Source organism: Marmota flaviventris, chromosome 6 (genome assembly GCF_047511675.1).
Source record: "Marmota flaviventris isolate mMarFla1 chromosome 6, mMarFla1.hap1, whole genome shotgun sequence".
Taxonomy (NCBI): Eukaryota; Metazoa; Chordata; class Mammalia; order Rodentia; family Sciuridae; genus Marmota; species Marmota flaviventris.
The window spans coordinates 71,802,533-71,829,265 of record NC_092503.1 but is presented as its reverse complement, the minus strand read 5'-3'; the positions used below and the strand labels follow the sequence as shown (position 1 = coordinate 71,829,265).

General features: G+C 35.5%; 1 protein-coding gene across 2 annotated transcripts in view; it reads right to left on the bottom strand.

Moving 5' to 3' along the window:
* The window catches only part of Mdn1 (midasin AAA ATPase 1), a 148,117-nt gene that overhangs the window by 91,077 nt on the left and 30,307 nt on the right, over positions 1 to 26,733 (bottom strand). For both annotated transcript variants that reach the window (XM_071613216.1, XM_071613217.1), the window contains exons 8-26: positions 26,157 to 26,260; positions 23,896 to 24,010; positions 22,142 to 22,335; positions 21,261 to 21,342; positions 19,708 to 19,803; positions 18,180 to 18,292; positions 16,773 to 16,921; positions 15,963 to 16,023; positions 10,923 to 11,134; positions 10,232 to 10,335; positions 8,008 to 8,152; positions 7,259 to 7,355; positions 6,301 to 6,414; positions 3,959 to 4,106; positions 3,576 to 3,686; positions 1,866 to 2,017; positions 1,162 to 1,340; positions 382 to 590; positions 50 to 196 (exon numbers count right to left, since the gene is read on the bottom strand). In XM_071613216.1, coding sequence (XP_071469317.1) covers positions 50 to 196; positions 382 to 590; positions 1,162 to 1,340; positions 1,866 to 2,017; positions 3,576 to 3,686; positions 3,959 to 4,106; positions 6,301 to 6,414; positions 7,259 to 7,355; positions 8,008 to 8,152; positions 10,232 to 10,335; positions 10,923 to 11,134; positions 15,963 to 16,023; positions 16,773 to 16,921; positions 18,180 to 18,292; positions 19,708 to 19,803; positions 21,261 to 21,342; positions 22,142 to 22,335; positions 23,896 to 24,010; positions 26,157 to 26,260 — 2,532 coding nt within the window. The remainder of the gene's footprint in view (positions 1 to 49; positions 197 to 381; positions 591 to 1,161; positions 1,341 to 1,865; positions 2,018 to 3,575; positions 3,687 to 3,958; positions 4,107 to 6,300; positions 6,415 to 7,258; positions 7,356 to 8,007; positions 8,153 to 10,231; positions 10,336 to 10,922; positions 11,135 to 15,962; positions 16,024 to 16,772; positions 16,922 to 18,179; positions 18,293 to 19,707; positions 19,804 to 21,260; positions 21,343 to 22,141; positions 22,336 to 23,895; positions 24,011 to 26,156; positions 26,261 to 26,733) is intronic.

Genomic DNA, 26,733 nt, shown 5'->3' with positions numbered 1-26,733 from the left:
TCAACACATCCTATCTAAAACTAAGTTTGATCGTGAGGAAATGAAATACCTGAAGGTCCAGCATGACTTTAACTAGTTTGCTGCAATAGGAGGGTGGCAAACTACACCGCTTGTGTAAAATTGTTTCTAACTCAGAGCTAGGCAATTCATCAAAGTGCAATTCCACAAACCGATTCCTGAAGGCTCTAGAAAGCACCTGAGAAACACACAGAAAAAAATACAACAAAACAGGCCTTTTCAAACAATTCCCCCAAAGAGATGTTGTTGTTCATCACAAAAAGAAAAGCCCTTCAACAGAGATAAAAATTTCTTATTCCTACCAAGAAAAATGTGCTATTTGGTATGGGAACAAAAGAAAGGTAGGGGATAAATGCTACATACCTTTCTTCCTCCATAAAGCCCTGGGGGATTTTGTGTAGCAAAAAGCATGAACCGAGGATGTGCTTTAACGACTTCTTGTGTTTCTGTTATGAGCAATTCTCGGTTATCATCCAACAGTCTGTTGAGTGCCTCTAACACATCAGTAGGGGCCAAATTTAATTCATCTAAGATAATCCAGTAGCCCTTTCTCATAGCATCAATAAGAACACCTAGGAGGAAATCAACATTGGGAATTAGTGTATAAATTAGTATTTAAAAATACATACAAATCAATAAATCCTAGATTATCATTAAATTTCTAAGCAAATTATTCTGTGCAGTCAGTCTTGCCCCAAAATATTATGTGATGTTGCAGGTCAAAACCACAATTTTCAATTAAAACAGTCCCTTTTTACCCAAAAGGAAGAGCCAGAACTAATACCTCTTTTCCAACTTGTTCAATTTTCCTTATAGTCTAATGTCATTTAAATCAACAAATTCTCATTATTTCCAAATTCCCTATGACTCATTCTATTCTTTGAAATTCTACGACATGAAGCAGCAGTTCAATTGCCCTCTTCAAAATCTGGTCCTAGTTCTTAGACAGATGGCAGTATTAATGGGATCTAAAGGAAGCCAGCAGCTAAGCATCCCTTTAACTATGTGTAAGCAACAAAGACAAAGAGAAACACTATGACAGAGGTTCAAGTGCCTCAATCAGAAAGAATGAAGAATATTGCTTAAGGAAATGGGTCTAAGAGACTGAAAACCTACATCCATGGACTAGAAGGTAAACCATACCTTCTTTAAAGACAAGCTTGCCTGAAGAGTCAGATGTATAACAACCAATATACTCCTGAATATCCGTGTGTTCATGATTATTGATACGCACGCAGTGATTGCCAGTAGCTGCAGCCAGCCACCTGATCAGGCTTGTTTTACCAACTGAGGTCTCTCCCTGAATCAGCACTGGGTATGTTCTGTACGAGATCAGTCAATACAACAATTTTTAAAGAAGAAGAAAAAAAATTTAAAAGCCTAAACAAAAAACAGTGAAACCTTTATTATTTTGAAAAGTGTTAAAGAAGAATAACTTTATCATTTAACAACATAAACAAAATTTTCTATAGTTATGCACTGAGAAGTTTCTATATTTAAAAACTGTTGCTCAGAAAATACTTCCAACCTCTCTTGTGAGAAAAAGTGGAATTGACCACTACTTGTCTAATAGTGACACGTATTCACCAGCAATATACACCCCACCATGCCCCCCCCAAAAAAAATTTAAACAGGGCCAAAATAGTTTCATCCATATAGCTCCTACTTAAGGTATAATTAGAAATAATACTTTGTTCCAAGAGAAAAGTCACATTGCTAACTTTAGAAAGTAATAACTGTAATGAGCAACAACAAAGCTCTTTCAAAGTTATTGAAGGTAGACTAGAATAACATCAAAGCCTATGCTTATACAGACTTCACAGCTGATGGAAAAAAGGCCCACACACCCTGCAGAGACCACTCGGACTATATCTCTCAGGTTCAACTTAACAGAAGATGTCAGAACGTATGTGTCATCTATTGTAGGCTCCTTATCTCCCACTGAAATCCAGTAGCCTTCAACCTGGATGAGCCGACCTCCTTTTGGCTCTGGAATAGGCTGAAAGAGAAAAGTTAGAGAGATAATCCACTATCTTAGGACAACAATGTGTAAGAGAGAAGAGTAAAGTAGGATATGAAATTGTTAGCAAGAATGTTGCCTTATTCTAGATTCTTTCAAAACGAAAATCCTTTGGCAATGAAGAAGGAGAATAAAATTTGTCCTGTATCTGTTTTAAAATTGGGAAGAAGTTTGGTGGGCTGGGAACCAATTTGAATCAAAATAATTTCCTACATGTTTTTATAATTCAGTTCTTTTCTATTACCTACCAAAATGCCCACTCGGTTTAATCACAAACCTATACCTCATATACAACAGGTATATGGTGCTGTAGTGAGGGAGGAGGCTTTGCATTACTGTGCTTTGGTTTCTCTAGAAGATCAAAAAACCAGAAGGCTCTCCAGTCATTTGTGGGTAATTTTATGGACAACGGTATTAACTTTCCAAGATAAGGTGTATGCTACTAGGTAGGATTGTACAAATTGTTTTATTAATAAAAAATGGTCAAAAAATGGTCAAATCTATAGCTATGGAAAATTTCCCAGACCTGAAGCTACAGGTTTTATAAAGCTAAGGACAGCTGAATTGAGCACTGGAGGAAAAAGTACCTTTAGGCTTCTGTCACGACCATGAGGAACATATAGTAAAAATGAGCAACTGGACGAGACTAGTATTTAGTTATAATAGAAGCAAACTTGAGTCTTTTTGGCATCAATGTTTTTACAGTTTATCAGAAGTAGTTATTCATGTGTTATTTTTAAAAGACTAAATCCAAAATAACTGCAAGTCTCAATGGCTCTCTTCCTACTAAGCAAGCAATCAATAAGTAAACATTTCAGTAGTAAATAGTTTCAATCTTTCAGACTTGTGCTATTCTGTAATTTCCTCCGCCAAACTCAAATGACAGTTGTTTAGAACAGTGGCCCCTCTCCCTAAGAAAGCCTGATCATCAATCAGAAGGAAAGTGTATAAATAATCTGTAGGGCAACCATCCAATGAAATGTTATGTAACCATCAGAAAGCATTTTATAATGATCTCTGGTACCGTAATGAAAACATATCAAAGAATTAGACCAAAACAGGAAAGCTAGGGCTGAAGGTATAACTCAGTGACAGTATACTTGCCTAGCAGGCACAAGGACCCAAGTTTGATCTCTAACACATAATACACACACACACACACACACACACACACACACACACACACAAGAAGTAGTAAAAAGGGAGAGCTACAGAACATTTATGTGTGATGGTCAAACATATCACTTTACATTAAAAAGACATCAATAAATTAACAACAGAATTTGAATATATAATGAAACATTTGCATTACAGTTTAGCTGGAAAGAACTATCTGCAGGATTTAAATCTCCTAGGAATACAATTTATTGGAACTTGAATTGAGCACTAGAAGACATAACATTTCTGTAACCTTAAAATTTTTTGTAACAGATTTCTTTTAGAATTTTTTTTTTTAATTTAAACTCAAACTGTTGAAAACTTGTTAATCCATCCAGCTATTTATGTCAAATAAGTTGAAAGTAAAAAAACAATGTACCTGTTTCAGCAGACTTTTGACATTGCCAGAGATGATATGTTGACAAATAAGTTTCTGAACTATTGGATGTGATGCCCTGTCGAGCTGTGTTAGGAAACCCAAACAAAAACCCTAGAGAGAAAGCACATAAAATAAATTGTGTCTCTGTTGAAATAGCCCAATTCATTTCAGGAACAAAATTCAACCTGAATAGTGATACTTCCCAGAACAACTTTGAACTGTGTAAGGCAGTAGAAAACACGCAGGACAGCTCTAGTATGAAGTGTTTCAAGCTAATCAGAATGACTGTGAAACAAGACAATCTAGCATATGTATTCCCAGTCCCTCCCTCCATGGTGAGCCCACTCAACCCAGCTCCTATGTCAAATAGACTTCAGAAAGACCTCATATATTGAGCGCTGGATGTTGCCACATGGATTGGAAGCTGCAAATCGCAAGGCCCTGCAGAGAGTCCGAAGGCTGTAGTGAGGTCTGTGACCAGTCCCATCAACCAATTTTGTGCCAGACTCTTTCCGCAAACCTGTGTAGAAGCTACAAAGAGGACAAAGTTTTGGCAATTTTAAGTATTATTTTCTTGTTGTCACCACTTTTCTACAGAAGATCCAAAGGCCACGTTTATAAATCATAAATGGTAAACCTTACATACAATTTTCTATAGCGTATATCAAACCTTTCAGTCTGGAGGCTGTCTTTCAAAATGAAATAGTGAAAAATCAATCTATTTCCTTTGGAGAGGCACAAAGTACAAGGTATAGCTCCTCTAGCAAAAAGGTATCAATGATAAGTGAGAAACTTTTGTCTCTTAAGGAGAGTAAGAGGCAAGAGACCCTTAGTAAGAGCATACTGATTCCAAACTCCAGTGTTTCAGAGTTGGCTCTAACTCAAAGGGCAAATGAAGTCTTTGTATAGTCTATAGTATTGATGAATAAATACAGAGAAAACAGAACTCCTGATGTTTTGAAAGGTCACAGACAATGGCTATAATTAGTTTAAGGGAAATGTTACAAAGTGGGACGATATGACCATTATTATAAATTATCACTATAACATTACAGATTCAGAGGATGACAAGATGGAAGAATTTTCACAGTGAAACATGAATTTCCCACACTTTGAAATTATTTGAAATTCATTATCAACTACAATATCAAACGTAACCAAATACGTGTCACAGATGAAATCCATGTTCCTGCCCAAATGGAATATGTCCTGCCTCTTTACAATCTAGGAAGATATTCTTGTTTCTTTGAACAAATGCCTCCTTGACAAACCTATTTAAAATAGGACCACAGGCGTTCATGTTCAAACACTTTGATGTTGTTTCTTCAATTTTCACAACCTAAAATTTTAGGATACAGCTCCTCATTTATTGGTTATCTTCACTTTTAGAATTGAAGCTCCATAAAGAGAACCAAATCTGCTGTCTTATTTACAATACATTCTTACCAATGAGGCATTCCTTGAGTCACTTGTTTATTAAATAAGAAACAAACCACAAAATGCAAAGCAAAAACACCCTTATGATCCTATTTCAACTCCGTCACCTATTATATTTCTTTCTAGAGGATATAATAAAAGTTAAGTAAATGATCTGCCCAGAATGACAAGCTTCTATCTTCTCAAGCTAGTCCTAGGATTCAGGTTGTCTAACATAAAATATTGCTCTCTTTCTATATGGGCACACAAAACAGAAAAAAGAGACTATTAAGTACCAAGCCACACTATCACTCTGTATTTTATTCAGCTTAATGTCTATTAATTCTAAACCAGACTCCTTCAATGATATAGGCCATTTTATCACATTCCCACATATCTAGTATGCAAATTACAAGTAGAAAATATTTCATCAAGACAGGTCAAAATATAAGCCATTTATATTAAATCTAAACCAGGAAATCAAAATCTTAATTATAAATATAAGTAGTCAGTAGAGCTATTATCTTATTGTCTGCAGTCTCATAGAAAGGGGGTTTTAGCTTTTCATGTAGTGTTATGGGCCAAGCAATATGTGCAATGACCAAACAGACTCCATTTGACTGTGAGACTCCATATCATATAAGAAATGCTTCTCCTGTGGGAAAGCCCCACCTCTATACCCATGAATAAACAAAACATAAACAAAATAGCAATTATTATACAATGTAAAATTGTTCTCTTTGGTTTCCATTTTTTGGGGGTAATATACCTTGTCAGAGATTGATTGTCTAGACGTTACTAACCATTCTCAAACTTGTACTCAACGAGGGTCATTTTGACCCACTTCTGCTCGCTTGCTGCTATGCCAACCTGGAAAGTCCTGGGGGAAATACCAACGTACCCATTGTATTGTCTCACTAAATGTCCAATGCAGCTTCTATACCTGATTGCTTATAGCTACATCAACCCAGATGCAGTTTTTGTCTTTAAATATCCTAAAATGCTAAGGCTTGCGGCTGGTTCCTTGCAGAGATAGTTATGGGTCCTGAGGGGAGCTGGCCATCTAAATAAAGACTCTTCAATTTGGACAAAACCGGGACTTGGTGTGTTTTCTGAGTGACCTACCCCACAACAGTAGGAAAAGATTTTCCTAAGGAAAATCTTAATTCACATAATGTTCCATCTTTAAAACAGAAATCCAAATAACAATCTTTCCGTCAGTTTTCTCCAGTTAGAAGCAAAAGGAAAAGAAGGAAATAAATGTATATTCAGAGGGAAAGTATATAAAGACAAGCCAAACAGAACCTACTTTATGATTCCTTGCACTGTGCTCTTGTTCATGCTCAATCCTTTCAGATAATCCACAATAAGAATCTGTAAATCCTCTTTACTTTCCAATTCTTCTACATATAGTTCCGTGAACCTGTAATTATTACAGAATAAACACTTTTAAGAAAATTAATACAAATATGCTGACAATAAAAATATTAAAGAAGTTATATAAGCTCATTTTAAAATACAGAAGTCTTAACTTGATCAAAATAAAAGATAATATATCCATTAACTCATTATCACTTCTTCCATGCAATAAATTTTCTAAATATAATCCTCATATAAGAAAACAGTTACAAAGCTAAAACATACTTATCATTTTCAGGTGTTTTTGATCATAACTAAGTGTAATGAAAAATATGAGTGACAAAAAATAAGCCCCTCATGATCAGAAATAAAAGATAAAGTGAAAAAAAAAAAAGGGTACTTCAATGTAGTTTCTAAATTTTCCCTGTGGAGCTTTTATTACTTTTATCACTACTTTAAAACTTGAAACAAAAGGTTACCAACAATAATTTTGGTTATTTCTTTTCAAAGGTTACAAACATAAAATACCAAAAATCAAACTTTATTCATGTCAGTGCTTAGTGATGAAAAATTAAAGAAACTTAATATAAATAAGCTTAATAAACCTATATGTTATACACAATATTCTGACATGAAATTTTACTAATAGGTAAGAGGCCATTTGAAGAAGGAAAAGTTTTTTTCAACAGTATCCACGAGCCATTAAGTATCATATTAAAAACCACACAAAGTATTCTTTATTGTTCTGGACGTTCTCATACACTTACAACCTATATAAAGTAGAAAAACATAACAACTAAGGAAACTAAGATTCCTCTATTACAGATCAAGAAATTTTAAGAATTGTTTTGAAGTCTGGTTATGTTGACGTTACCAATCAAAATAAAAGAGAATTTAAAACACCTTACCTGTTTCTTATTCCTGGTGGGAGATTTCTTTTGCCCACATCAGTAGCTGGATTCATGCAGGCAAATAAACGGAAGTCAGGATGACGAACCAGTGGCTCTGTTGAGAGAAAAGCAGAAATCCCCTATTACTTGTAACAACAATCAAGCGATCAGATCCCAGTCCCTAAGGGAAGACTACCTAAATCCACAGAAACCCCAGCCCCAAATTTCTTCTTAGGAACAGTCAAGCTGGTGCAGGTAAGAAAATTAATACACATATGCTGACAATAAAAATATTAAACAAGTTATATAAGCTCATTTTAAAAATACAGAACTGTTAACTTGATCAAAATAAAATATAACCATTAACTCATTATCACTTTTTTATACCATCCTTACCTGTTCTGAAACCCCATCAAAATCATTTTTTAAATCTACATATACAATTTAGCCTCATGTTGCCATTCTAGTTTTTTGAGCATTTCTGCACTGTTACATCTTTCATCACCCATTTATTCACATGTATTTTGACAATGTGTGCATGTCTATTACCCACAACCCAATTGCCTTGACAAACTACCTCCTTCTTTTTTGCATTCCTAATATCATCTAAGAACATTTCAAGATACTTTGCAGAAACTTTGTTTACAAGGAATGAATGAATTCCATCAGGAGGTTCACATAATCCATTTATGCCAAAACAATCCCATTTTTAAGTTTAGGCCAAAAGACATGGCACCAAGTCAAACCCCAAAGTGATCAAATGCTACCTGTGTCTCCTCGATCAAGCAACACCAGGGAACCAGAGGATCCTTCAAGCAAACCACTCAGACATTCTAATGTTTCAGGAGCAGCCAAATTAATCTCATCCAACAAGATCCACTCTCCTTTCTTTACAGCCTGAGCTAATGTACCCTAAGAGAAGACAATGTAAAAAGTTCAGACTGCATGTCAAATAAAGGCACACTTATTAAAAGCAGTTATGTGAGCAAGATTAGAAACTGAGGCCAGGGTAAATCTCTCCCACTTAAGAACCTATACTTTGACTGCTAAATGGCTGTCAGCAAATCATCAGAGTTTAAGGCCAACTTAACCTTGTAAATGTTCCAAGGAGGTCACGAGAGTATCTTTGAGTCTTACACTAAGATGTAATACACTATCGTCTCATTTTGTGGATAGTCAATTAAATAATAAAGTATTCAAGTATTTAAAAGCACCCAATTAGCTGTTCTGAGAACCCAAAATAAATACAGGGTCAGGTTATAAGTATAGCAAGACCAGAAAAATGTCCAAATCAAGAGTGTAGTAGTAGCTGGGTGTGGTGGTAAATGCTTGTAATCCCAGTAGCTTGGATAGCTTGGGAGGCTGAGGCAGGAGGATCGCTAGTTCTAAGTAAGCCTTAGCAATTTAGCAAGACCAAGTCTTAAAATAAAAAGGGCTGGGGATGTGACTCAGTGGTAAAACACCCCTGGGTTAAATCCCCAGTACCAAAAAAAATTAAAAAGAGTGTAGTAGTTGCAATACATGTCCTTTCACAGTTGCTTAAGAATAATAAAATGAATCTTGGCTCCAGTCCACTGAAGTTATCTCTTTTAAGTTCTCTTTCCAAGAACAATAAAAACATCTTACAATCCATTCAGTTAACAAATCAAAATCTGTTTTACTATTCCTGGGTGCAGTGGATCATGCCTGTAATCCCAGCAGTTTTGAGAGGCTGAGGCAGGGGGATCACAAGTTCAATGCCAGCCCTAGCAACTTAGAGAAACCCTAAGCAACTTAGAGAGACCCTGTCTCCAAATAAAGAAAAAAAAACTTTCAAAAGGACTGGGGATGTGGCTTAGTGCTTAAGCACTGATGGGTTCAATCCCCAGTACATGCCCCTCAAAAAAAGAAAAAAAACTTGTTTTACTATTTAAATTGCTCTAGACTTTTATTTTCAGTTGATTCTAACAAAAATGCTCTACAAATTAAACTGAGAAAAATAAAACCGAATGCATTATCTTTGTTATATCATTAAGTCCTAAAATATAAGCCTTAATTTCAGTGCCCTTGACATTTTAATTGGTTATTTTATAAATAATCACATTTTTATAAATAATTGTATTAAGATTAAGCATGGCCCAGTGCAGTGGCACATGTCTGAAATCCCTGTGATGCAGGAGGCTGAGGCAGAAGGATCATAAGTTCAAGGGCAGCCTCAATGACTTTATAAGATGCTGTCTTAAAATAAAAAATAAAAAGGGCTGGGCAATGTAGCTCAGTGGTAGAGGATCCCCACCCAAAAGAGGTTAAGGACAGATGACCAAATTTCCTACACCCATGGTTAAATAAACCTTCTCTCTTAGCAAAACACCAACCAAGACTCCTACCTCTTCAAGAACATGATCTAAAACGGTTTTACAGAAATAATATAAAAACTAAAACAAAGAAATCCCAAGTCATGAATATTTAATCCAAGTGATCTTTCCCTTCATAGACAAACAACAGCAAACAGTAGAGCTGACCATGCCCTTTAATTAATAAAAGGGACATGGAAGTGAATGAACTTCAATCCCTCTCACAAATATTTTTTTTTTATATTCCCAATTAGCCTGGAGCTGGAGCATGGTCTCAGGCTCAAGCTTTTGCTTGTGTACACTCACCCCTGCTTACATACGCATAGAAAAAGAATATAGAGTACACTACTTGTCCTCAACTCTTCTTTAAAACTAATAATTATAGGGACTGAGGTTGTAGCTCAGTGGTAGAGGGCTTGCCTTGCAATGTGAGGCACTGGGTCTGATCCTCAGTACAATATAAAAATAAATAAAATAAAGGTATTTTTAAAAAAATAGTAATTTTGCTCACCAAGACATTACTATCATTAGGAACATTTTTAAAAAATCTTCCCCCAAATCACTACTTAATTTTTTTTTAAATCTTAAAACAGCAACACAAACTAGTAACATGCCACAAACCAACACTTCCTTAACCTAAATATCTAAAACAAAATACCTCTACAAATGCAAATAATAGGGCATTTTCAGCCATTTTCATCTGTTGTTGGGCATGGTTGAGTCTAAGGCCAAAAGCTTCCCATTTCTCCTTTAGGAGTAACCCTAGAAGAGAATAAAGACACATTGTTTTATTTGTCATCAACATTGCATATAGAGCTCTTAAACACCTAAAAATAATACAAGTAATGAAACACAAAAATTAAGCATCTTCAACAATAGTCTGAAAATCTACCTATCTTTTTTGAGTGTGGTACTAGTAACTGAACCCAGGGGCACCCTATCACTAACCTGCATCCTCAGCCCTTTATGTTTGTTTGTTTGTTTGTTATTTTTGAGACAAGGTCATGCTAAGTTGCTGAGGCTAGCCTTGAACCTGTGATCCTCCTGCCATAGAAGCCTCCAAGCTTCTTGGCTGTGGAATCCAGCACTTTAAAAAAATTTGACATACAAACAAATAAACAGTGCTTGTATACTAGTATCCTTAGTCATTTAGTTTTGCAGAAATCATGCCTAGAAGTATGGCAGCAGCAACACGTCAAAATTTGTCAACTTTGCCAAAAGTTCTAGAAAGCTCCAATTTATATTTCTCATTCCCCCCCCCCCCACACACACACACACACTTTTCTCTTAAGTGTTAAGTGAGTCTCAGTCTCATGTCTTCCCACCATCAGTCTGGGTTATATCCTTACCAGTTTCACTCTCCTTTCCTTCCTTGTCAACAGCAGACTTATGTACATGCTGCATTAATCTCAGGAGATTATGCCACCGTTTTTGCCTATAACAGGTCTGAATGTGCCCCAAGAAAGTAAAGTTTTGTTTCTTGGAAAATGTTTGGGCAAAGAGCTCCTCAAATGCCTCTCGTAAGGGTAGCCAAATAAGCTTATGGTCCACAGGCTTGTAACTGAAACAAAAGGTAAATGTGATTCACAAACTTCTAAAGCTAATAGAGATTAAAAAGCACAATCAGAATAATCAAAACCAGAAATACAATCTAAATATTAAAATCTATGTCAAAGTTTTAAACTGTAATCTATTCTTCTGTTCCAAGTGTTTGAAGGGCTTCTACTTATTAAAAGTATTATGAAAAATTTCAAAATTTCCAGTTAGACAATAAAACATGCTATTTTATTTTACTATTTGTTTAAATAAACATGTAGAGGACTTAATTATAAATCATGTTTTAAGACTGACCAAAAAGATATCAAGACATTTTAGAAGAAAATCAATATAAAATCAATGTTTATTCTCCATTGGGCAGGGGTTGTGATGATATTGCTCACAATGGGAAAAAACTACTTATAATTAGTAGGAGTGGGAGTATGGGGGGTGAGTTTATAATATTGCAATGATTTACGACCATCCAAAGTTCAGGTTTTATTTCATAGTATTTCGATTCTTTCTTACTCCTTAGCATTTAATTTCTCTGGACAAAAAAAAAAAGAAACCAAGTTTCATTTAATACTAGAGTAGAGAGCATAATAGGAAAAAAGGTCAGGAAACATTGTTCTAATTAGTATATGAAAGTAGCCTAAGCAAAATTAAATGCTTCTGGAAAATCTTAAGCATATAATTTTATGTAACTTAAGTTATTAAGTACTATAATTCAAGAGCAATAAGATAAATTTTATTTCTAAGAAAAATGTTTAGCTTGAAAACTGAAAAGATGTCAAAATATATTAAAGAACAGTCAAACAGAGAACTCAGAGACTGCTATCAGCTTATGAGGGAAAAATAGTAAGATGAGTAAGACCCAATGACCTGATAATGAGTACCTACAATGACAAGTCAGATTCCAGAGACAAAAAGTGTGGGAGCTTCAAACTCATTTCCACTTGCCCATAAGCATTAACAGATTGATAATGGCATTTCTTCACTGATAATGGCATTTCTTCACTGTATTTATTCAACTAAAATTTACTGAGCACCTATGTATATGTTAAACCCTGAGTCAACAAGACCTACAAAGTCCTGCTCCTATTAGGCTTACAACCTAATACAGAAATAAATCTACTACAAAATATCAAGCAATAGTTTAATTGCTAATGAATATAAATTAAGTAGGGCAAAAGGAAAGTAGGTGGTGGAGGTATTAATAACATAAGTTATCAGTCAGGAAAGCTTTATTGAAGAAGGGACATTTGAAAGACACCTAAATCAAACAAGGAAATGAGCTAATCAGGTTATCTGTGGATGGCAGGAAATGTCACAGAGGAAGTATCAAGTGTCTGTGGGAGTCAGAGGATGCCACCAAAAGGAAATAGCTAGCAAGTGTCTAGCTGATGCAACATGGAAAAAGCACCTAAAGCTCAGCAGCACAGGCATGGATGGAGATCATGTCAGAGAACTGCCAGTGGCCAGTGTCAGGTTACAAAGGACTTGCACAAGTGTTTACAGGCCAAAAACAAACGCCTTTTGGTTGTATTTTAAATGGAATGAACAGTGGAGAGATTTGAGGAAGAAAGTGATGTAATCTGATTGTACTTCAAAAGGATCATTTTAACTACCACATGGATGCCCAGGTGTAGTGAGCACATCTGTAATCCCAGGGACTTGGGAGGCAGGGGTAGGAGGACTACCAGCCTCAGCAACTTGGACCCTATGAAATTTTGTGAGACCCTGTCTCAAAATAAAAATGGCTGGGGATGTGGCTCAGTGGTTAACACCCCTATGCTCAATCCATGGTACAAAACAAACACACACCAAAAAATACCACATGGCGTAAGAGACTAGAGGAAGTCAGAAGTTGAAACAAAGAAACAAGACCAAAGCACTAGACCAGGCAAAAGATGATGAACTAAAACGACAACAGGGGAAGTGGTGAGAAATGAAACAAAATATACATACACGTCATCTAAATGAAACTGTTAGTACTAAAAATAGTATAAATGGGATCCAAAGCTAATGGAGGCAGCAGTTTAATGGCAGAACAGATTCTTATAAAATAAGACTGCTTGAGTTTATCTGGATCCATGATTACCTTCAGCAAGTGACAATGTCTTTTTCCTCAACAAGTATGTGCCTCGTGGCTGTTAAGAAAGCCAATTAATGCATATAGAGGACTCAAAAATAGTCTTTGGCATATGAGGACTGCCACAAAGAGTTAGCTATTATTACTAATATTAATCAAGCACTGCTATTACTGTCTATCAATTTTATGAAAAAGTGGCTTAATAAAAATTAGAGTTCTTTAAAGTTGAGCATAGTTGCTAAAGCAGTTAAGTCAATATATGATTCAATCAATGAGAAAAATGCGCTGAGGATTTAAGTCAGTGGGACAGCATATACTTATCATGCATGAAACCCTGGTATTTGATTAATCCCCAGTACCCAAAAGAGAAGAACAGAAAAAGCATACAGCTCAAAAAAAGAAAAAACTAAAATCCCCAAATTAACCACAACACACATACTCAATGGGAACAAAACTGACATAGTTCCAAGACACCTGCCTCTATGAAAAATAAGTCACCACGTATTGTATTCTTTAGAACTACATGGAAAAGATCATTTGAAGCTAGGTATGGTGGCAAACTCCTATAATCCTAGTGCCTTGAAGGCTAAGGCAGGAGGATCACTTGAGGCCAACCTCAACAATTAGCAAAAACCCTGTATCAAAATTTAAAAGGACTGGGGATATAACTCAGGTAAACAACTGCTGTAGTTCAATCCCCAGTACCCACCCTTCCTGTTCATTTGAAAATGGATAAAACTAAAGAAAATGACTCTCCAAAATAAAGAACAGAAAATATAAAAGACAAAACAGTACATGCTAAGTAATAAAAATAAATGATAAATGCTGTTTCTTCATTTCATGGTCAGGTCTTGAGTTTGAGTTCTGTCCTCTTCTGTACAGTTTCTTTTAAGAATGGTTCCAATAGGGCTAGGGTTGTAGCTCAGCAGTAGAGCGCTCACCTAGCACTTTTGAGGCCCTGGGTTTGATCCTTAGCACCACATAAAAATAAATAAAATAAAAGCAATTATGTCCAACTACACCTAAAAAATAAATATTAAAAAAAAAGAATGGTTCCATGCATGACAAGGAAAATGTAGGTTGCACATTTTCATTCTATTTCTATGATCTTTTGATTTTCCTCAATCTTTTTTTTCCCTTCATTGCCAACTTCTCCAAAGAGAACCTTCCTTCTTTCCTCAAGAGTTTTTCCCTCAGATACTACTTTTCCTTAAGCCCTTTCCCTAGAAACCTGAGCTTTATACTTTTTTTTTTAGTACTAGACTTTTTCTTTCTGGAATGATTTTAAGTTTTCTGTCCCTCTCATGGGGTCACTTAGGCTGCATCCATCTCCAATTCAGTTGGAATTTGGCTTCTTGAAGCACACAGGTAACGTGGAACATCTATATACTGCCTGGCAGAAGTCCATTTTAAAGACAAAAAATAAGTTAAAATTAAATAAAAGGGCTGGGGTGTAGCTCAGTTGTATAGCATTTTCCCACCACGTGCAAGATCTGGCCCCCCCTATTAAAAATCAAATGAAAAAAAAAACAAACATATCATCCTTACACTAATTAAAAAGCAATGGGTGCTAACAATTATAGGAAGGCAATTTTCAGTAATGTACATGGTTTGATGCCATTAAGGCCCTTAATTTTATAGTGTCTTTACCTATAATAATAGTTTTTTGAAAAAAATCAACCCAAAAGATAGATTTGTAAACCAACCCAATTAGATCCATAAATATCTTCTTTTTCCAACATAAAACTTGATATATGCTAGATATATTTAACGTAAATAATATAAGAAATGGAACTAACCACACATACTAGGGACAGAAATATCATCCTCTTCTGGCCTGTCTCCTTGCCTTCTCCTGAATTTTGTTTTCCACTTTCTTGCCTTTTCTAAAAAGACTTTTGATCTTCCCATCTTACAAACAATGATTCTTAAACAAGAGAGTCTCCTAGCAACCTACACTATGATATATATTACAAGATTTGATTTATGCTACTTTCTACCAATATGAGGATAGAGAAAACAAGGGAAATTTCCAACGATACAAAAATTGAAGAGTATGTAAAGTTTTCTTTTGGTAACTCATGCTAATCTACTAACAAGAAAAACCGGATATATTCTAGTCACCAATTTGGCACCAAAACGAAACACCAGTTTATTATCTGTTAGTTACAAATCTTTCATAATATCAGTTGCATCAGGGCACCAATGGGTTCCTGTATATTCAATACATTTATAATAACTTGAAATGACTGACAGAACATAATAAATTCTTAGAGGAAAAGATGAACTTGTCTGTGTTTGATTAGTATAAGATTAAAAAAGTAGAAAATTACTGAAGACATATATAGATACAAAAAAAGAAATAAACAGCATAGACATGCCTGGTTAAATAAAAAGATCTGTAGAAGCATCTTTGTAGAGTGACAGCAAAATCTTCATAAAGGTTCTTAAAACCTATGCTTTAGTTCAACTGTACTATATATACAAATGCTACCTGATTAATATTCTTGTCTGGTTTGTCTTCCCTCTTCCCTTCCAGTGTATCATCCATCATTGAGAACAAGGACCTTTATAATGAAAAAAATCATCTACATAGCCAAAAGCCTCTCAATAAATTCTAATAAGTACCGTGCTGGGGTGCAGCAAGAGGTGCTAGTCTTTGAATATTTTCCCCAGGCTGCCAAAGCTTTTTTTGAATAGTGTTTCTTACCTCAAGCAGTAAACACAAAATAACATGAAAAGAATTTCAAACCACATTTACCCTCCAAGCAAGTCTGCAGTGTCACTCTGCTGATTCATATTGACAACTCTCAAACGGTGGCCTTTAAAAAAGAAAGGGAAAAAGAAATATTCCAAACATTTAAATGCTGATTAATATCCAGTACACATCTTAAGAATGTAAAGACATAGAATAGCACAAATCTTTAATATGTATTTCCATGTATCTTCTCATTTTACTTCAGGGACCACAAACTTTTTACATTTTCTCACATCTCCATATAGATATAAAACAGTCATATTCACTGTGGCATTACTGGTATAGCATCTGGATAACTATGCATAGGAAAACACCCTTCATTAAGTCAAGGTCTACAATTAGGGCTAAGTAAATGTCCATAATGTGTAATTATTTGACCATTAGAAGCCAAATTAATAAAAATTTTTAAAAAATTGACCAATCTGCTTAACTTAATGTAATATGTCGAGTATAATTCCACCTGTATAAAAACACCATCTCGACTGCGAATGTGGCTCAAGTGGTAGCGCATTTGCCTAGCATGTGTGAGGCACTGGGTTTGATTCTCAGCACCACATAAAAATAAAATAAAGATGTTGTGTCCACCTAAAACTAAAAAAAAAAAAAAAAAAAAAAACCCACCATCTATATGCACATGCCATTTGCACACCAAAAATTAATCCAATCAGTTAATAGTGGTCATTTCAGGGAAACAACACAGATGGAGAAAGGCCACTTTTTAAAACTCTAGTTATCTTTAGACTGTTTAAAAACAAAAAACAAGAAGAGTCATTGCAAAATGCTTAAGGGCAGTCATTTGCCTCCAGGAGTTACCTGTAATGTGTGCCAAGTACTGGACAGTAGAGGTTTTGCCAGTCCCAGTCTCTCCCACCAGCAACACAGGCTCCCCTTTGCTGACGCACACTGCAAGCTGTTCAATGAGAACAGAGGATGGCCGTGTAGCAGCAAAAGTGAATTTCTCCCTAAGAATGGGAAAAAGGAGTTTAAAAGCCAGCCTGGGGATATACATCAGTGGTACAACAGTTTACCAACCTTGGGTTTGATCCCCATTGATGAAGGTTCCCCCCCTCAAAAAAAGTCAGGCTGCAAGCTTTTCTTAGTGCTGAAGGGAACTCTAATTCCCAGGTTCAACAAAGAAGAATGAGGAAATAGCCCACAGTAATTGTCTTCATGCTGTACCAGATATTCCTACAACATATAAATTACAAAATTAATTTGCTTTGCAAACACTAAAGAGTCATATACCTGGGTAAGGTGCTACGCTTTGGAAATTCAAAACATCCATGACAAGACACTATATTAGCTGTGTCTTGAACAAATTACTTAACCTGCCTTAACCTCAGTTTTTTCACCTACAAAATGTTTATGATAATTGTAATGGGTTTAAGTGTTTTCACTTAAATTCAGTCCACCCAGAATCTGTGGAACTTTATTTTTAAATAGGATATTTGCAGATTTAACCAAGTTAAGAAGAGGTCATTCTACTTAGAGTGGGCAATAAATCCAGCAGCTGGTATCCTTGTAAAAGCAACCTGGAGACAGAAACACATAGCAGGGAAAAGGCCCTGTAACAACAGAGAAAGAAATTGGACGGATACAGACCTAAGTCAAGGAACACCAAAGATTGCTGAGAGCCAAAATCATCCAGAAAGTAGCAAAAAAGTATTCTTCCCTAGACCTCTCAGAAGAAATATGGCCCTATCAACACCTTGACTTCAGACTTCTAACCTCCAGAATTGTAAGAATAATGTCTGTTCTTTAAAGTCACTAAATTTTTGGTCATTTTTAAGGTTTATAAATCCTAATTTATAAAATTATTATAATCACTATATGAAAAAGCAAATGAAAGCACTTAGCACAATGCCAGGCATATATTAAGTTTATAATAAATATTACCAGCTCAGAATCTTATATAATCCCAGCCCTCAATATAGACAAATGCCAAAGCCTGACTTCCACCTGAGCCCTGCTTCAATAAATGCACTACAGCGAGCAAAAACCAAGGATCATCTTCGCTAGTCCATATCTCTAATGGCCTTCATCACCTCCTGTTAACATCCAGTTTCATAGAACATACTTTGGAAAAACACTGCTCCTTACCACATACCATGCTGGCAAAACGACAGTTCGGTAAGGTATTCTGCTCAAAGGATAAAACGAGACCTTCTATCAATTCTTAATGACCACACAGTACATAGGTTAGTTTAGAACCCCCCTTACCTCTGTACATGAGCAGCCTCGTTTTGTTTCCGAAGAAGTCGCACTCTGCCTACTTGCACATCTAGTTCATTGATCAGAATTTCTGGCTTATAAAGTTGACAAAAAAATTCAGCCTGTGGGAGGAAAAGGTTTCAACTGAACAAAAATCTGCATGCTCTTTAACATTTTCTTATTCACAGAGGCTCACTGTGACCTTCTAATCAGCCTTCTACCACGAAACACACTGTACTCCAAGATAGGCAAGTTAGCTTTTAATCAAGGTTGATTTTTCTTCATTTTCCGAGTTTCCAATGTTTTTTTAAAACATTGACTGTATTTCCATAAAATGGTCCTTCTGACTCATGTAAATAAACCTCTGTCTATATCCAAAGTGGACACTGCTGACAGACATTTCCCAACAGAGTAAAAACAAAACAAAAAACCCCTCACCTCCTAACTTACGGGAAAAAATTTAGTAGATTTCTCTTCAACCATGGTATTCTCTGCTTTAAATTTCTAACATGGTTCATCTGACTAGTCAAAGCAGAAAAGGAAGTTATGGAAGACGCTCCTGGGTGTTTAGCCATCCATCTCTTTACTTGTTGATAACTCAAGCCGGATTTTGTTCAGGTTTCACAAAAGCAAAAAAGGGGCAAAATGCTCAGGGAAGATGAACCCTCCCCAAAGAAAAATGGTAAACACTGATTAGTCTAAGTGGTTTGTTTCATTCCTTTGCCCACTAAGATTGGTATATGTATTAATTAATTAATTCCCTTTCAGTGGAGTATTCTATTACCCAAAACACCCCAATTTCTTAAGAAGCTAAAGAAACATTTCCACTATTGCAGTTCCTTACAGGAAGCATGCTACAGTCATAATTCAAGTAGGAAAGCCAAATATCTGCTCAAGATGAGCCCTAAACATTTCTCCAGCCCCCAACCACAACATTATCACTGTTGAAGGGCTATTTACTCCAAAAATTTCATTTGCATATGTCTGGTGCTAGGGATTGAACCCAGAGCCTTGTGCATGCTAAACACATGCTCTGCCACAGAGCTACATTGTCAGCCCTTCATAAATACATATTTGGATATAAAACAAGAATGGTAAAATATTAGCAATGTCTGTGATGAACCTAAGTAGTGGGTATACAGGTATTCATTGGTACTATTTTGAACTTTCCTGATGTTTGAGGATATTAATAATAAAAGGTGTGTGTGTGGGGGGGTCTCTGAACCAAACTAAAAACACGTTACTAAGACACAATACCAGTTCTAAGCCTATAACCAGAGAATGGTCATTAAAATACTGGAGAATAAGGTATACATGTGATACAGGGCATAAGAAAAATGACTTCAAGAATGTGGAAACATTTGCAGAACTACTAGGGAATGTTGGAAGATTTATATCCATGAAAGGCAGTAATGACACCAACATTCACGGAGGAGTCAACATTGCAAAAGTTATCCCAGGCAATGACCAGAAACCAGTAAGCAAGCTAAATACCCTAGTCTGCTTTCAAAGGAGAAGTAAAAATAGCACCATGTACCTTCTTCTTAGAAATGTTCAATTTGCTTCCAATAACTTCTGCCATTTTCAATTTGCTTGTGCGCTCAGAAAGCATTGCTGTGAAACAGTCCAGAGCCTATTAAAATAACCAAGGCAAATGCCAACTGATTAAAAAACAAAAAACAATATACATTAATCACAGAACATCCTATCCTGCCTGGCCTCAAAAGGGAAGAAAATAAAATCCAGTAGGAATACTGATGCAGTACTGAAAGGGGTATAAATAATGAGCCAAATCTGGACATATAACTTTACCTAATAGGAAACACACGAACAAATGTGGAGGGTGTTGTTATTGAGTTACTGGCAAAATTAGAAATAAACAAACAAAAACCCTAACTCATTTTGCAGATCTTAACTTCATGCAAAGAATAGCAAGTTAGTGTTCATTATTAGGCACGTGGCTCATGGAAGAAACATCTCTCACTCAGTGCTGACACAACAGCAAAAGCTTGCTTTCCTGGACCCTCAACCTCCCAAGTAGCTGGGATCGTGTGGTCCACTGCAAGCAGTCAATAAGTAATTTTATATAGATACAACATTTTACAATAGAAAGTAAATAAGATGAATCTTACCAATGACTCAATTTATTAGAAAAGTAAGAAACAGTTATTTGTAAGAGATGAAAAATGGAGAATTTGGAAAATGAAGGACAAGAACAGATTGCCACAAAGCATTTCAGGGTTCAACATGGCCTAAGGGTACACTCTAAAGGAGATTTCTTTCTACTCAAAAAAACTTTACTACACACAAAGACATGTAAACCAAACTGGTCATGTTCTCTTCCCCAATCCCAGCTGTCAGAAACCAGAACACTTTATAATCAAAATTGGTCAATGTTATAGCCAACAGATCTTCAGGCAGCATCATCTTTATTCTTATGCTGGAGGGAATAAATCCTACTTTGTTCTTATGGCATCTGGTAGAGTAATACTTCAATAGGTCTTCCAACACATTTTTTTTTTTAAACCAAAGTTATACTTTATAATTCCCACATTTCCCCTATACTAAAGATAAAATTCCCACTGAGGTAGGTGTAAATATCAGATAAACACAAATTTATCCAAAAGTCTTCAGAAATTATGCAAGGTGCATAATACATATCTTAGAAACAATCTATATTTTACCACATCACCTTACCATTATTATTTTGGAGTTTACTTTCATTCCACCTTTTAATTTCACTCTCTCAAACTATACTTCTTTTGAAATTAGTAACAATGTCTTAAAATTACAAAACATCAGCCCTCACCAAATAAAAAAATAAATAAATAAAACAATTACAAAACATCTATTGTGCCCAATTAAGATTCCTGTTTTGTTAGCAGTGCTGGCGATTAGACCCAGGGCCTCATGCACACTAGGCAAGCACTCTATCACTAAGCCCTCATTTTAGAGTTAAGGCAATTTTAGCTTCACTTTTAACTAGCTAAGGATAATAAACCATGCCAAATCAAAAGAAATTCTAACAGAAATAAAATCAGCAGCTATATAGAGAACAAGGAGACAATCAACACAAAGACTTTATCTTACCTCTTGAAAAATATTTAATGATGCTGATGAAGATGAACTGTCAAAGCTATGAACAATCCTATTACACCAATTCAGTAGATCCCTTAAAAAAAAATTAAGAAATAAAAAATCTTACACCAAAAACATCAGAGTTTGGTAAGGACACCTGATAAATGAGTACCCCATTTTTTCTTCTAATGTGGAGACAAAAGTATTTGATGTAAGAACTTATCTCTATCAGGAAGTAACCTATCACTCATTTTCCCCCATCCATGCCAGAGAAGGTAAGAAGGAAGGAAGGAAGCAAATAACTCTGATTAAAATGAGGGGAGGGCTGGGGTTGTGGCTCAAGTTGTAGAGTGCTCGCCTAGCATGTGTGAGGCACTGAGTTTGATCCTCAGCACCACATAAAAATAAAAAGATATTGTATCCCCCCTAAAACTAAAAACATAAATATTAAAAATAAATAAATAAAATGAGGGGAGTTATCTATTCCTAATTCCTACTACTCAAAGTGGCAAGTCCAACCCTTGAAAGAGGAGAGCTGAGGCATAAAACTCATTATATGGAGCAAAATCCAAGAATGTTAATTTAAGGTCCCACATGTTAAGAAAAGAAATCCAGTTAAAGAATTATGTTAATGGCTATTATCAAGTTTGTCCTTAAAAGTTATTTTTAAAGGTAAAAATAATATTTCAGGCCTTCCTAATCAGTACCTATAGATCTGAAAAAGATCTGATCTCATGAAAATTTAATTTTCAAACTCAGCATGTCTTTCAATACCATTTAGTTCGAATTGGTAAGATCTTTTAGGGTAAGTTGCTTTTAAAATATCAACTAAACCCCCCCCCCCCCCCCCACACACACACACACACAACTCAATAAAGTGTCAAGTCCAATACCTTAGAGACAATTCTCTGCCCTCAAGGATAGGTCTTTTGTTTTCTCTTCTGGCTTCTGAAACTTCCGCAGATGCCTCTTTACCTTCAATACAATTATCACTTGGAGAGTGATGTTTCTCTCCAGTAAGCTCAATATAAATGTCAAGCAGGTGATCAGCAGCTTCCAACAGGCTGGGATATCTGCTCTGAAGAACCTGTCAACAGAGGGAGGAAAAAAGGAAAGAAAATTTCACAGCAAGCATAGTAATTTTTAAAGTACACACAGCCCTGGGTGCGGTGATACACACCTCTAATCCCAGAGGCTTGGAAAGGTGAGGCAGAATTACAATTTATAAGGCCCTAACATCTTAGTGAGACCCTGACTCAAAACAAAAACAAAAAAATAATTTTTAAATGCTGGGGATATAGCTCTGAATTCCAACACATAGGGTTTAGTGATAGAGTGTTTACCTAACATGCCTAAAGCCTAGGTTTAATCCGTAGTACCACAAAATAAAAATAAAATAAAATGTACACATAAACTACTGCTGACACTAGTTAACCAGAAAGTGTATTTCTCTATGAAATTTGTCATCTTTACCAAGCATAAAAATTTAAACCTTTAAACCTTTATATTCCTCTGGTCCTACCTGCCCTCTCAAATGCCATGGCTTTTTTTCCTACCTCAAACTCAGTTATCCGGCAATCTCACCATCTATAACACAGCTTTCAGGGTTGAAGTTAGATGGTAAAAGGGTCTCCAAGCAACCAAAACAGGCATGTAGGCTGGTGATGCAGCTCAGTGGCAGAGCACTTGCCTAGCATGTATGAAGCCCCAAGTTTAATCCCCAAACAATGCCACCAAAATAAAAGTATCCAAGGAATTACTTAATAAAGAATTCTTCAAGAACTATTTACTATGGTTCCAAACAATTCTAGTAAGGTTCATTACACACTTTCTCAGTCAAAAGTAAATTAGAAGCAGTTATGAGGACACAGAAAAACAGTTTTTCAAAAGGCCACAAGTTAATGCTAATGCTGATAAAAAGCAATGGAACTTAAAAAGAATTCATAATGCAAAAGATCTAAGTCCCATTCACTTCAATTACTACTGAGAATTTACTGCAGTATTATACTTGGAATTCATAATATTAACTCCAAGCCTTTATGTTGATATGAAACAGTCAAATTTGTTTAAGAAGGCATGAAACTACGTATATATTTGAAATATTAACCATCCAATACATTTAAATTAGTTTGAGAAGAACATTGTGATTCCAATTTATATATGTAATATCCACATATTTATAAAGGATATAGAACTCAAGGTCTAATAGTGTCATCGAGAGGTAGATATTATTTCTTCATACACATACACACACTTTTTTTTTATTTGGCAGTACTGGAGATGGAACTCAGGGTCTCATGCATGCTAGGGCAGCAATGTATCATTGAGGTATATCCCTTCTGTGTTTGAATGACCAAAATAGTCTAGACACAAATTCAGATGCTTCATACACACTTAAAAGTATTTTACGCAGTATCTTTAGTGTGCCTGCATTTTAACTACCTCCCAACACATGAGGTCAGACGTGACATTTTTTGCTTGTGGTATGATGTCAATGTCCAAAGGTTCTAAATTATAAAGCATTCTGGGTTTCAGATTTTTAGATAAGTTTGTATAGGTTGAGCATCCCTTAAAAACTTCATGTAAGTTTGGAACTTTTCATAATAAAAAGTAAGAAAAAAAATTAATATTTTCTTGTACCACATACCTCATTTAGTTCTTTCTTATCCAGATTATCCAGGTGAATTTTGGTCCAATATTTGTCTAACAAAGTGGCATGACTATTTAGTGGTCGATACCAATTACCTCCACATGTCAAGAGTCTATATTCAAAAATATAGTTACATATCAGCCGTTTGAAATTTAATTTTAATTAGGTTACAGTAGATCTTACCTATCTGTGGGGCATACATTCCAAGACCAACTGTGGATGCATAAAATCATGGTCAGTACCAAACACCACATGTTTTTTCCTATATTCATATACCTATGATAAAGTTTAATTCCCAAATTATTCACAGTAAGAAGATTAATAACAATGACCTGAGCAATAGTAGAGCAGTTACAACAATATTCCATAATCAAAGTTATTTAAAATTTAAGAAATGTTTACAAAATCTAGAATTTTTTATTTAATATCTTCAGACCTCCTGCTGCCTACTGAGCTAATTAAATTCATAGAAAGTAAACTGCAGATGAGAAGGCAATTATTACTTGCTGGACATTACCTCACATAAATAAATACTCTTAATCCTTTCTAGTGCCAGATACTACTCTGTTGGCTTATAGGGTAGATGACCAACAAAAGGCTAACAGTTGACCCATATTTGACTCTTTTCCTAAAAAGGAATGATAGAGTTTTAAGTTGTTTTCAAAAAAATGTAAATGAGTCCATGAGGTGCTTTGATCTCAATGACCTGTTCATCCTTTAAGCATAAATACCTTCAGAAAAACATAATCCAAGAACTACAGCATTAACAATAATTCACTGCTTGCTACCAGAAGCTACCATACTTGAAAATTATAAAAATTTTCCCAAGAAGAGAGGATTATATATTCAACATACACTCTGGACAAATTACATGCTTACACATTAGCCATTTGATCCTCACAACAACTGTCCTGAAGAGAGGTGCCATTATTTTCTTCTAATGTATATGGAAAAGAATAGTAATAATCCGTTGTTCACCAACCACAACTATAAATGATAGGACTAAGAGCTGAATTTAAGTCTGTCTGATATCTAGGTTGCCTGACATGATGTCATGGGACTTTCTAAGAAAAACTTCGTTATCTGTGTAATTTAAATCAACTTACATTAAAAGCAATAGGGGTTGGCGTGGTGGTGCATACCTATAATCCCAGCAACTTGGGAAGCTGAGGCAGGAAGATCACAAGTTCAAAGCCAGCCTTAGCAACTGAGTAAGGCCCTAAGCAACTTGATGAGACCCCATCTCAAAATAAATAAATAAATAAAATAAAAAGGGCTGAGGATCAATCTCTGACACAAAAAAATAAATAAATAAAACCATAATGTTGACTGGGGTGTAGTTCAGTTGCCTACCATGTTCGAGGCCCTACGTTCCTCCCCAGCACAATGAAAAAAAGAAAAAAGTGTCAACAGAGTCTGGCAAGGTGCTTCTTGAGTATAGTTAGGTTAGCCCCATACTTCATCTTGGAGTCAATCTTTACTCAGGCAAACACTAATGTAATCATTAAATATATAATGTTAGTTTCATATGTGGGTATTTTAAGACCTTGCAGAAGCAGGAGTACATTAACATAAAAAAAGAAACTGTTGCCTTCTTGGTATTTTAAAATGTGGATAGAAACATACCAAATCTGCTGTTTTATTTCTTTTTTTTCCATCCTATATTTAATTAAATTTTTTAATTGCTTAAAATCTACATAACATCTTCATCATGATTAGCCATTAATCGGGTGTTTACCCTATGATAGGTAATGCAAATCACACTATTTGAAAAAGAAATGATTAGCCTCAATGTATTCATACTGTTTAGAAGGTATATGCAGGTACTAAATGTCAGTGTCAGGACTCAACTCAGGACTCTCTGACGATAATCTCACCTCTGATTATTTTTGAAAACAAGATAAAATGTTTAAAACTGACTATTTTTAAATGAAAAAACAAATAGTTCATTTTATAAATTAATTTTCTTCATTAAATAAAATCAGGAATGAGGGCTGGGGCTATATAGGTCAGTGGTAGAGGACTAGCCTAGCACATGAGAGGCACTGGGTTCCATCTCCAGCACCACATATAAATAAATAAATAAAAATGATTTATGTATGTGTGTAAAATCAGGAATGAGAAAGTTGGCTCTCTCATCATTTCTAATTAACCCTGCTTAAAATAGGTTCAGATAATTATACCAGGGTTTCTAGACTCAGCATTAAGACACATGATAAAGAGGCTGCAGAGCTGAAACAAAGGTTAATAGCACATACCTCCTGGTTGCAAAAAACTGAAATCCAGGAGCCACTTTCAGACAGTCCCCTTGGCCAGGAATCAAGAGTTGTCCATTCTCCAAAAGCGGGATCAGCACTGAAACCTAAATAACAAACTCCACTGATAAACAGATATTAAGACAAGTAACAAAAACCAAAACAATCCAAATGAGGAACACATCTTTAGAAGAAACTTCAGTTCTCATGATGGAAACTAGGATCAAATGCAGGTGGGAATGTCCAAGTCACCTACATTCCAGCGTAACACTTACTTCATGCAACATTCACTAAGTGCCTTCTGTGGATTAGAACTAAGCAACATACAATGATACAAACAGTATTAAGATTTTAGATCCTAAAATTTGATGGGAGACGATAAGCATGGCTCCAGGGGTATACATACAAGGTGACATGTGAAAAGAAATGGTGGCTCTGAACTGATATGAACCGATTTAGAAACAGGACAATGAAGCTGTCCCCAAAGTAATCTTATTTGCTCAGTATGAAAAGAAATAGCTACATTTGGTAGGAAAGAAATGGCATAAACAATGGCATTAAGGATGGAAAAGAATGTGAA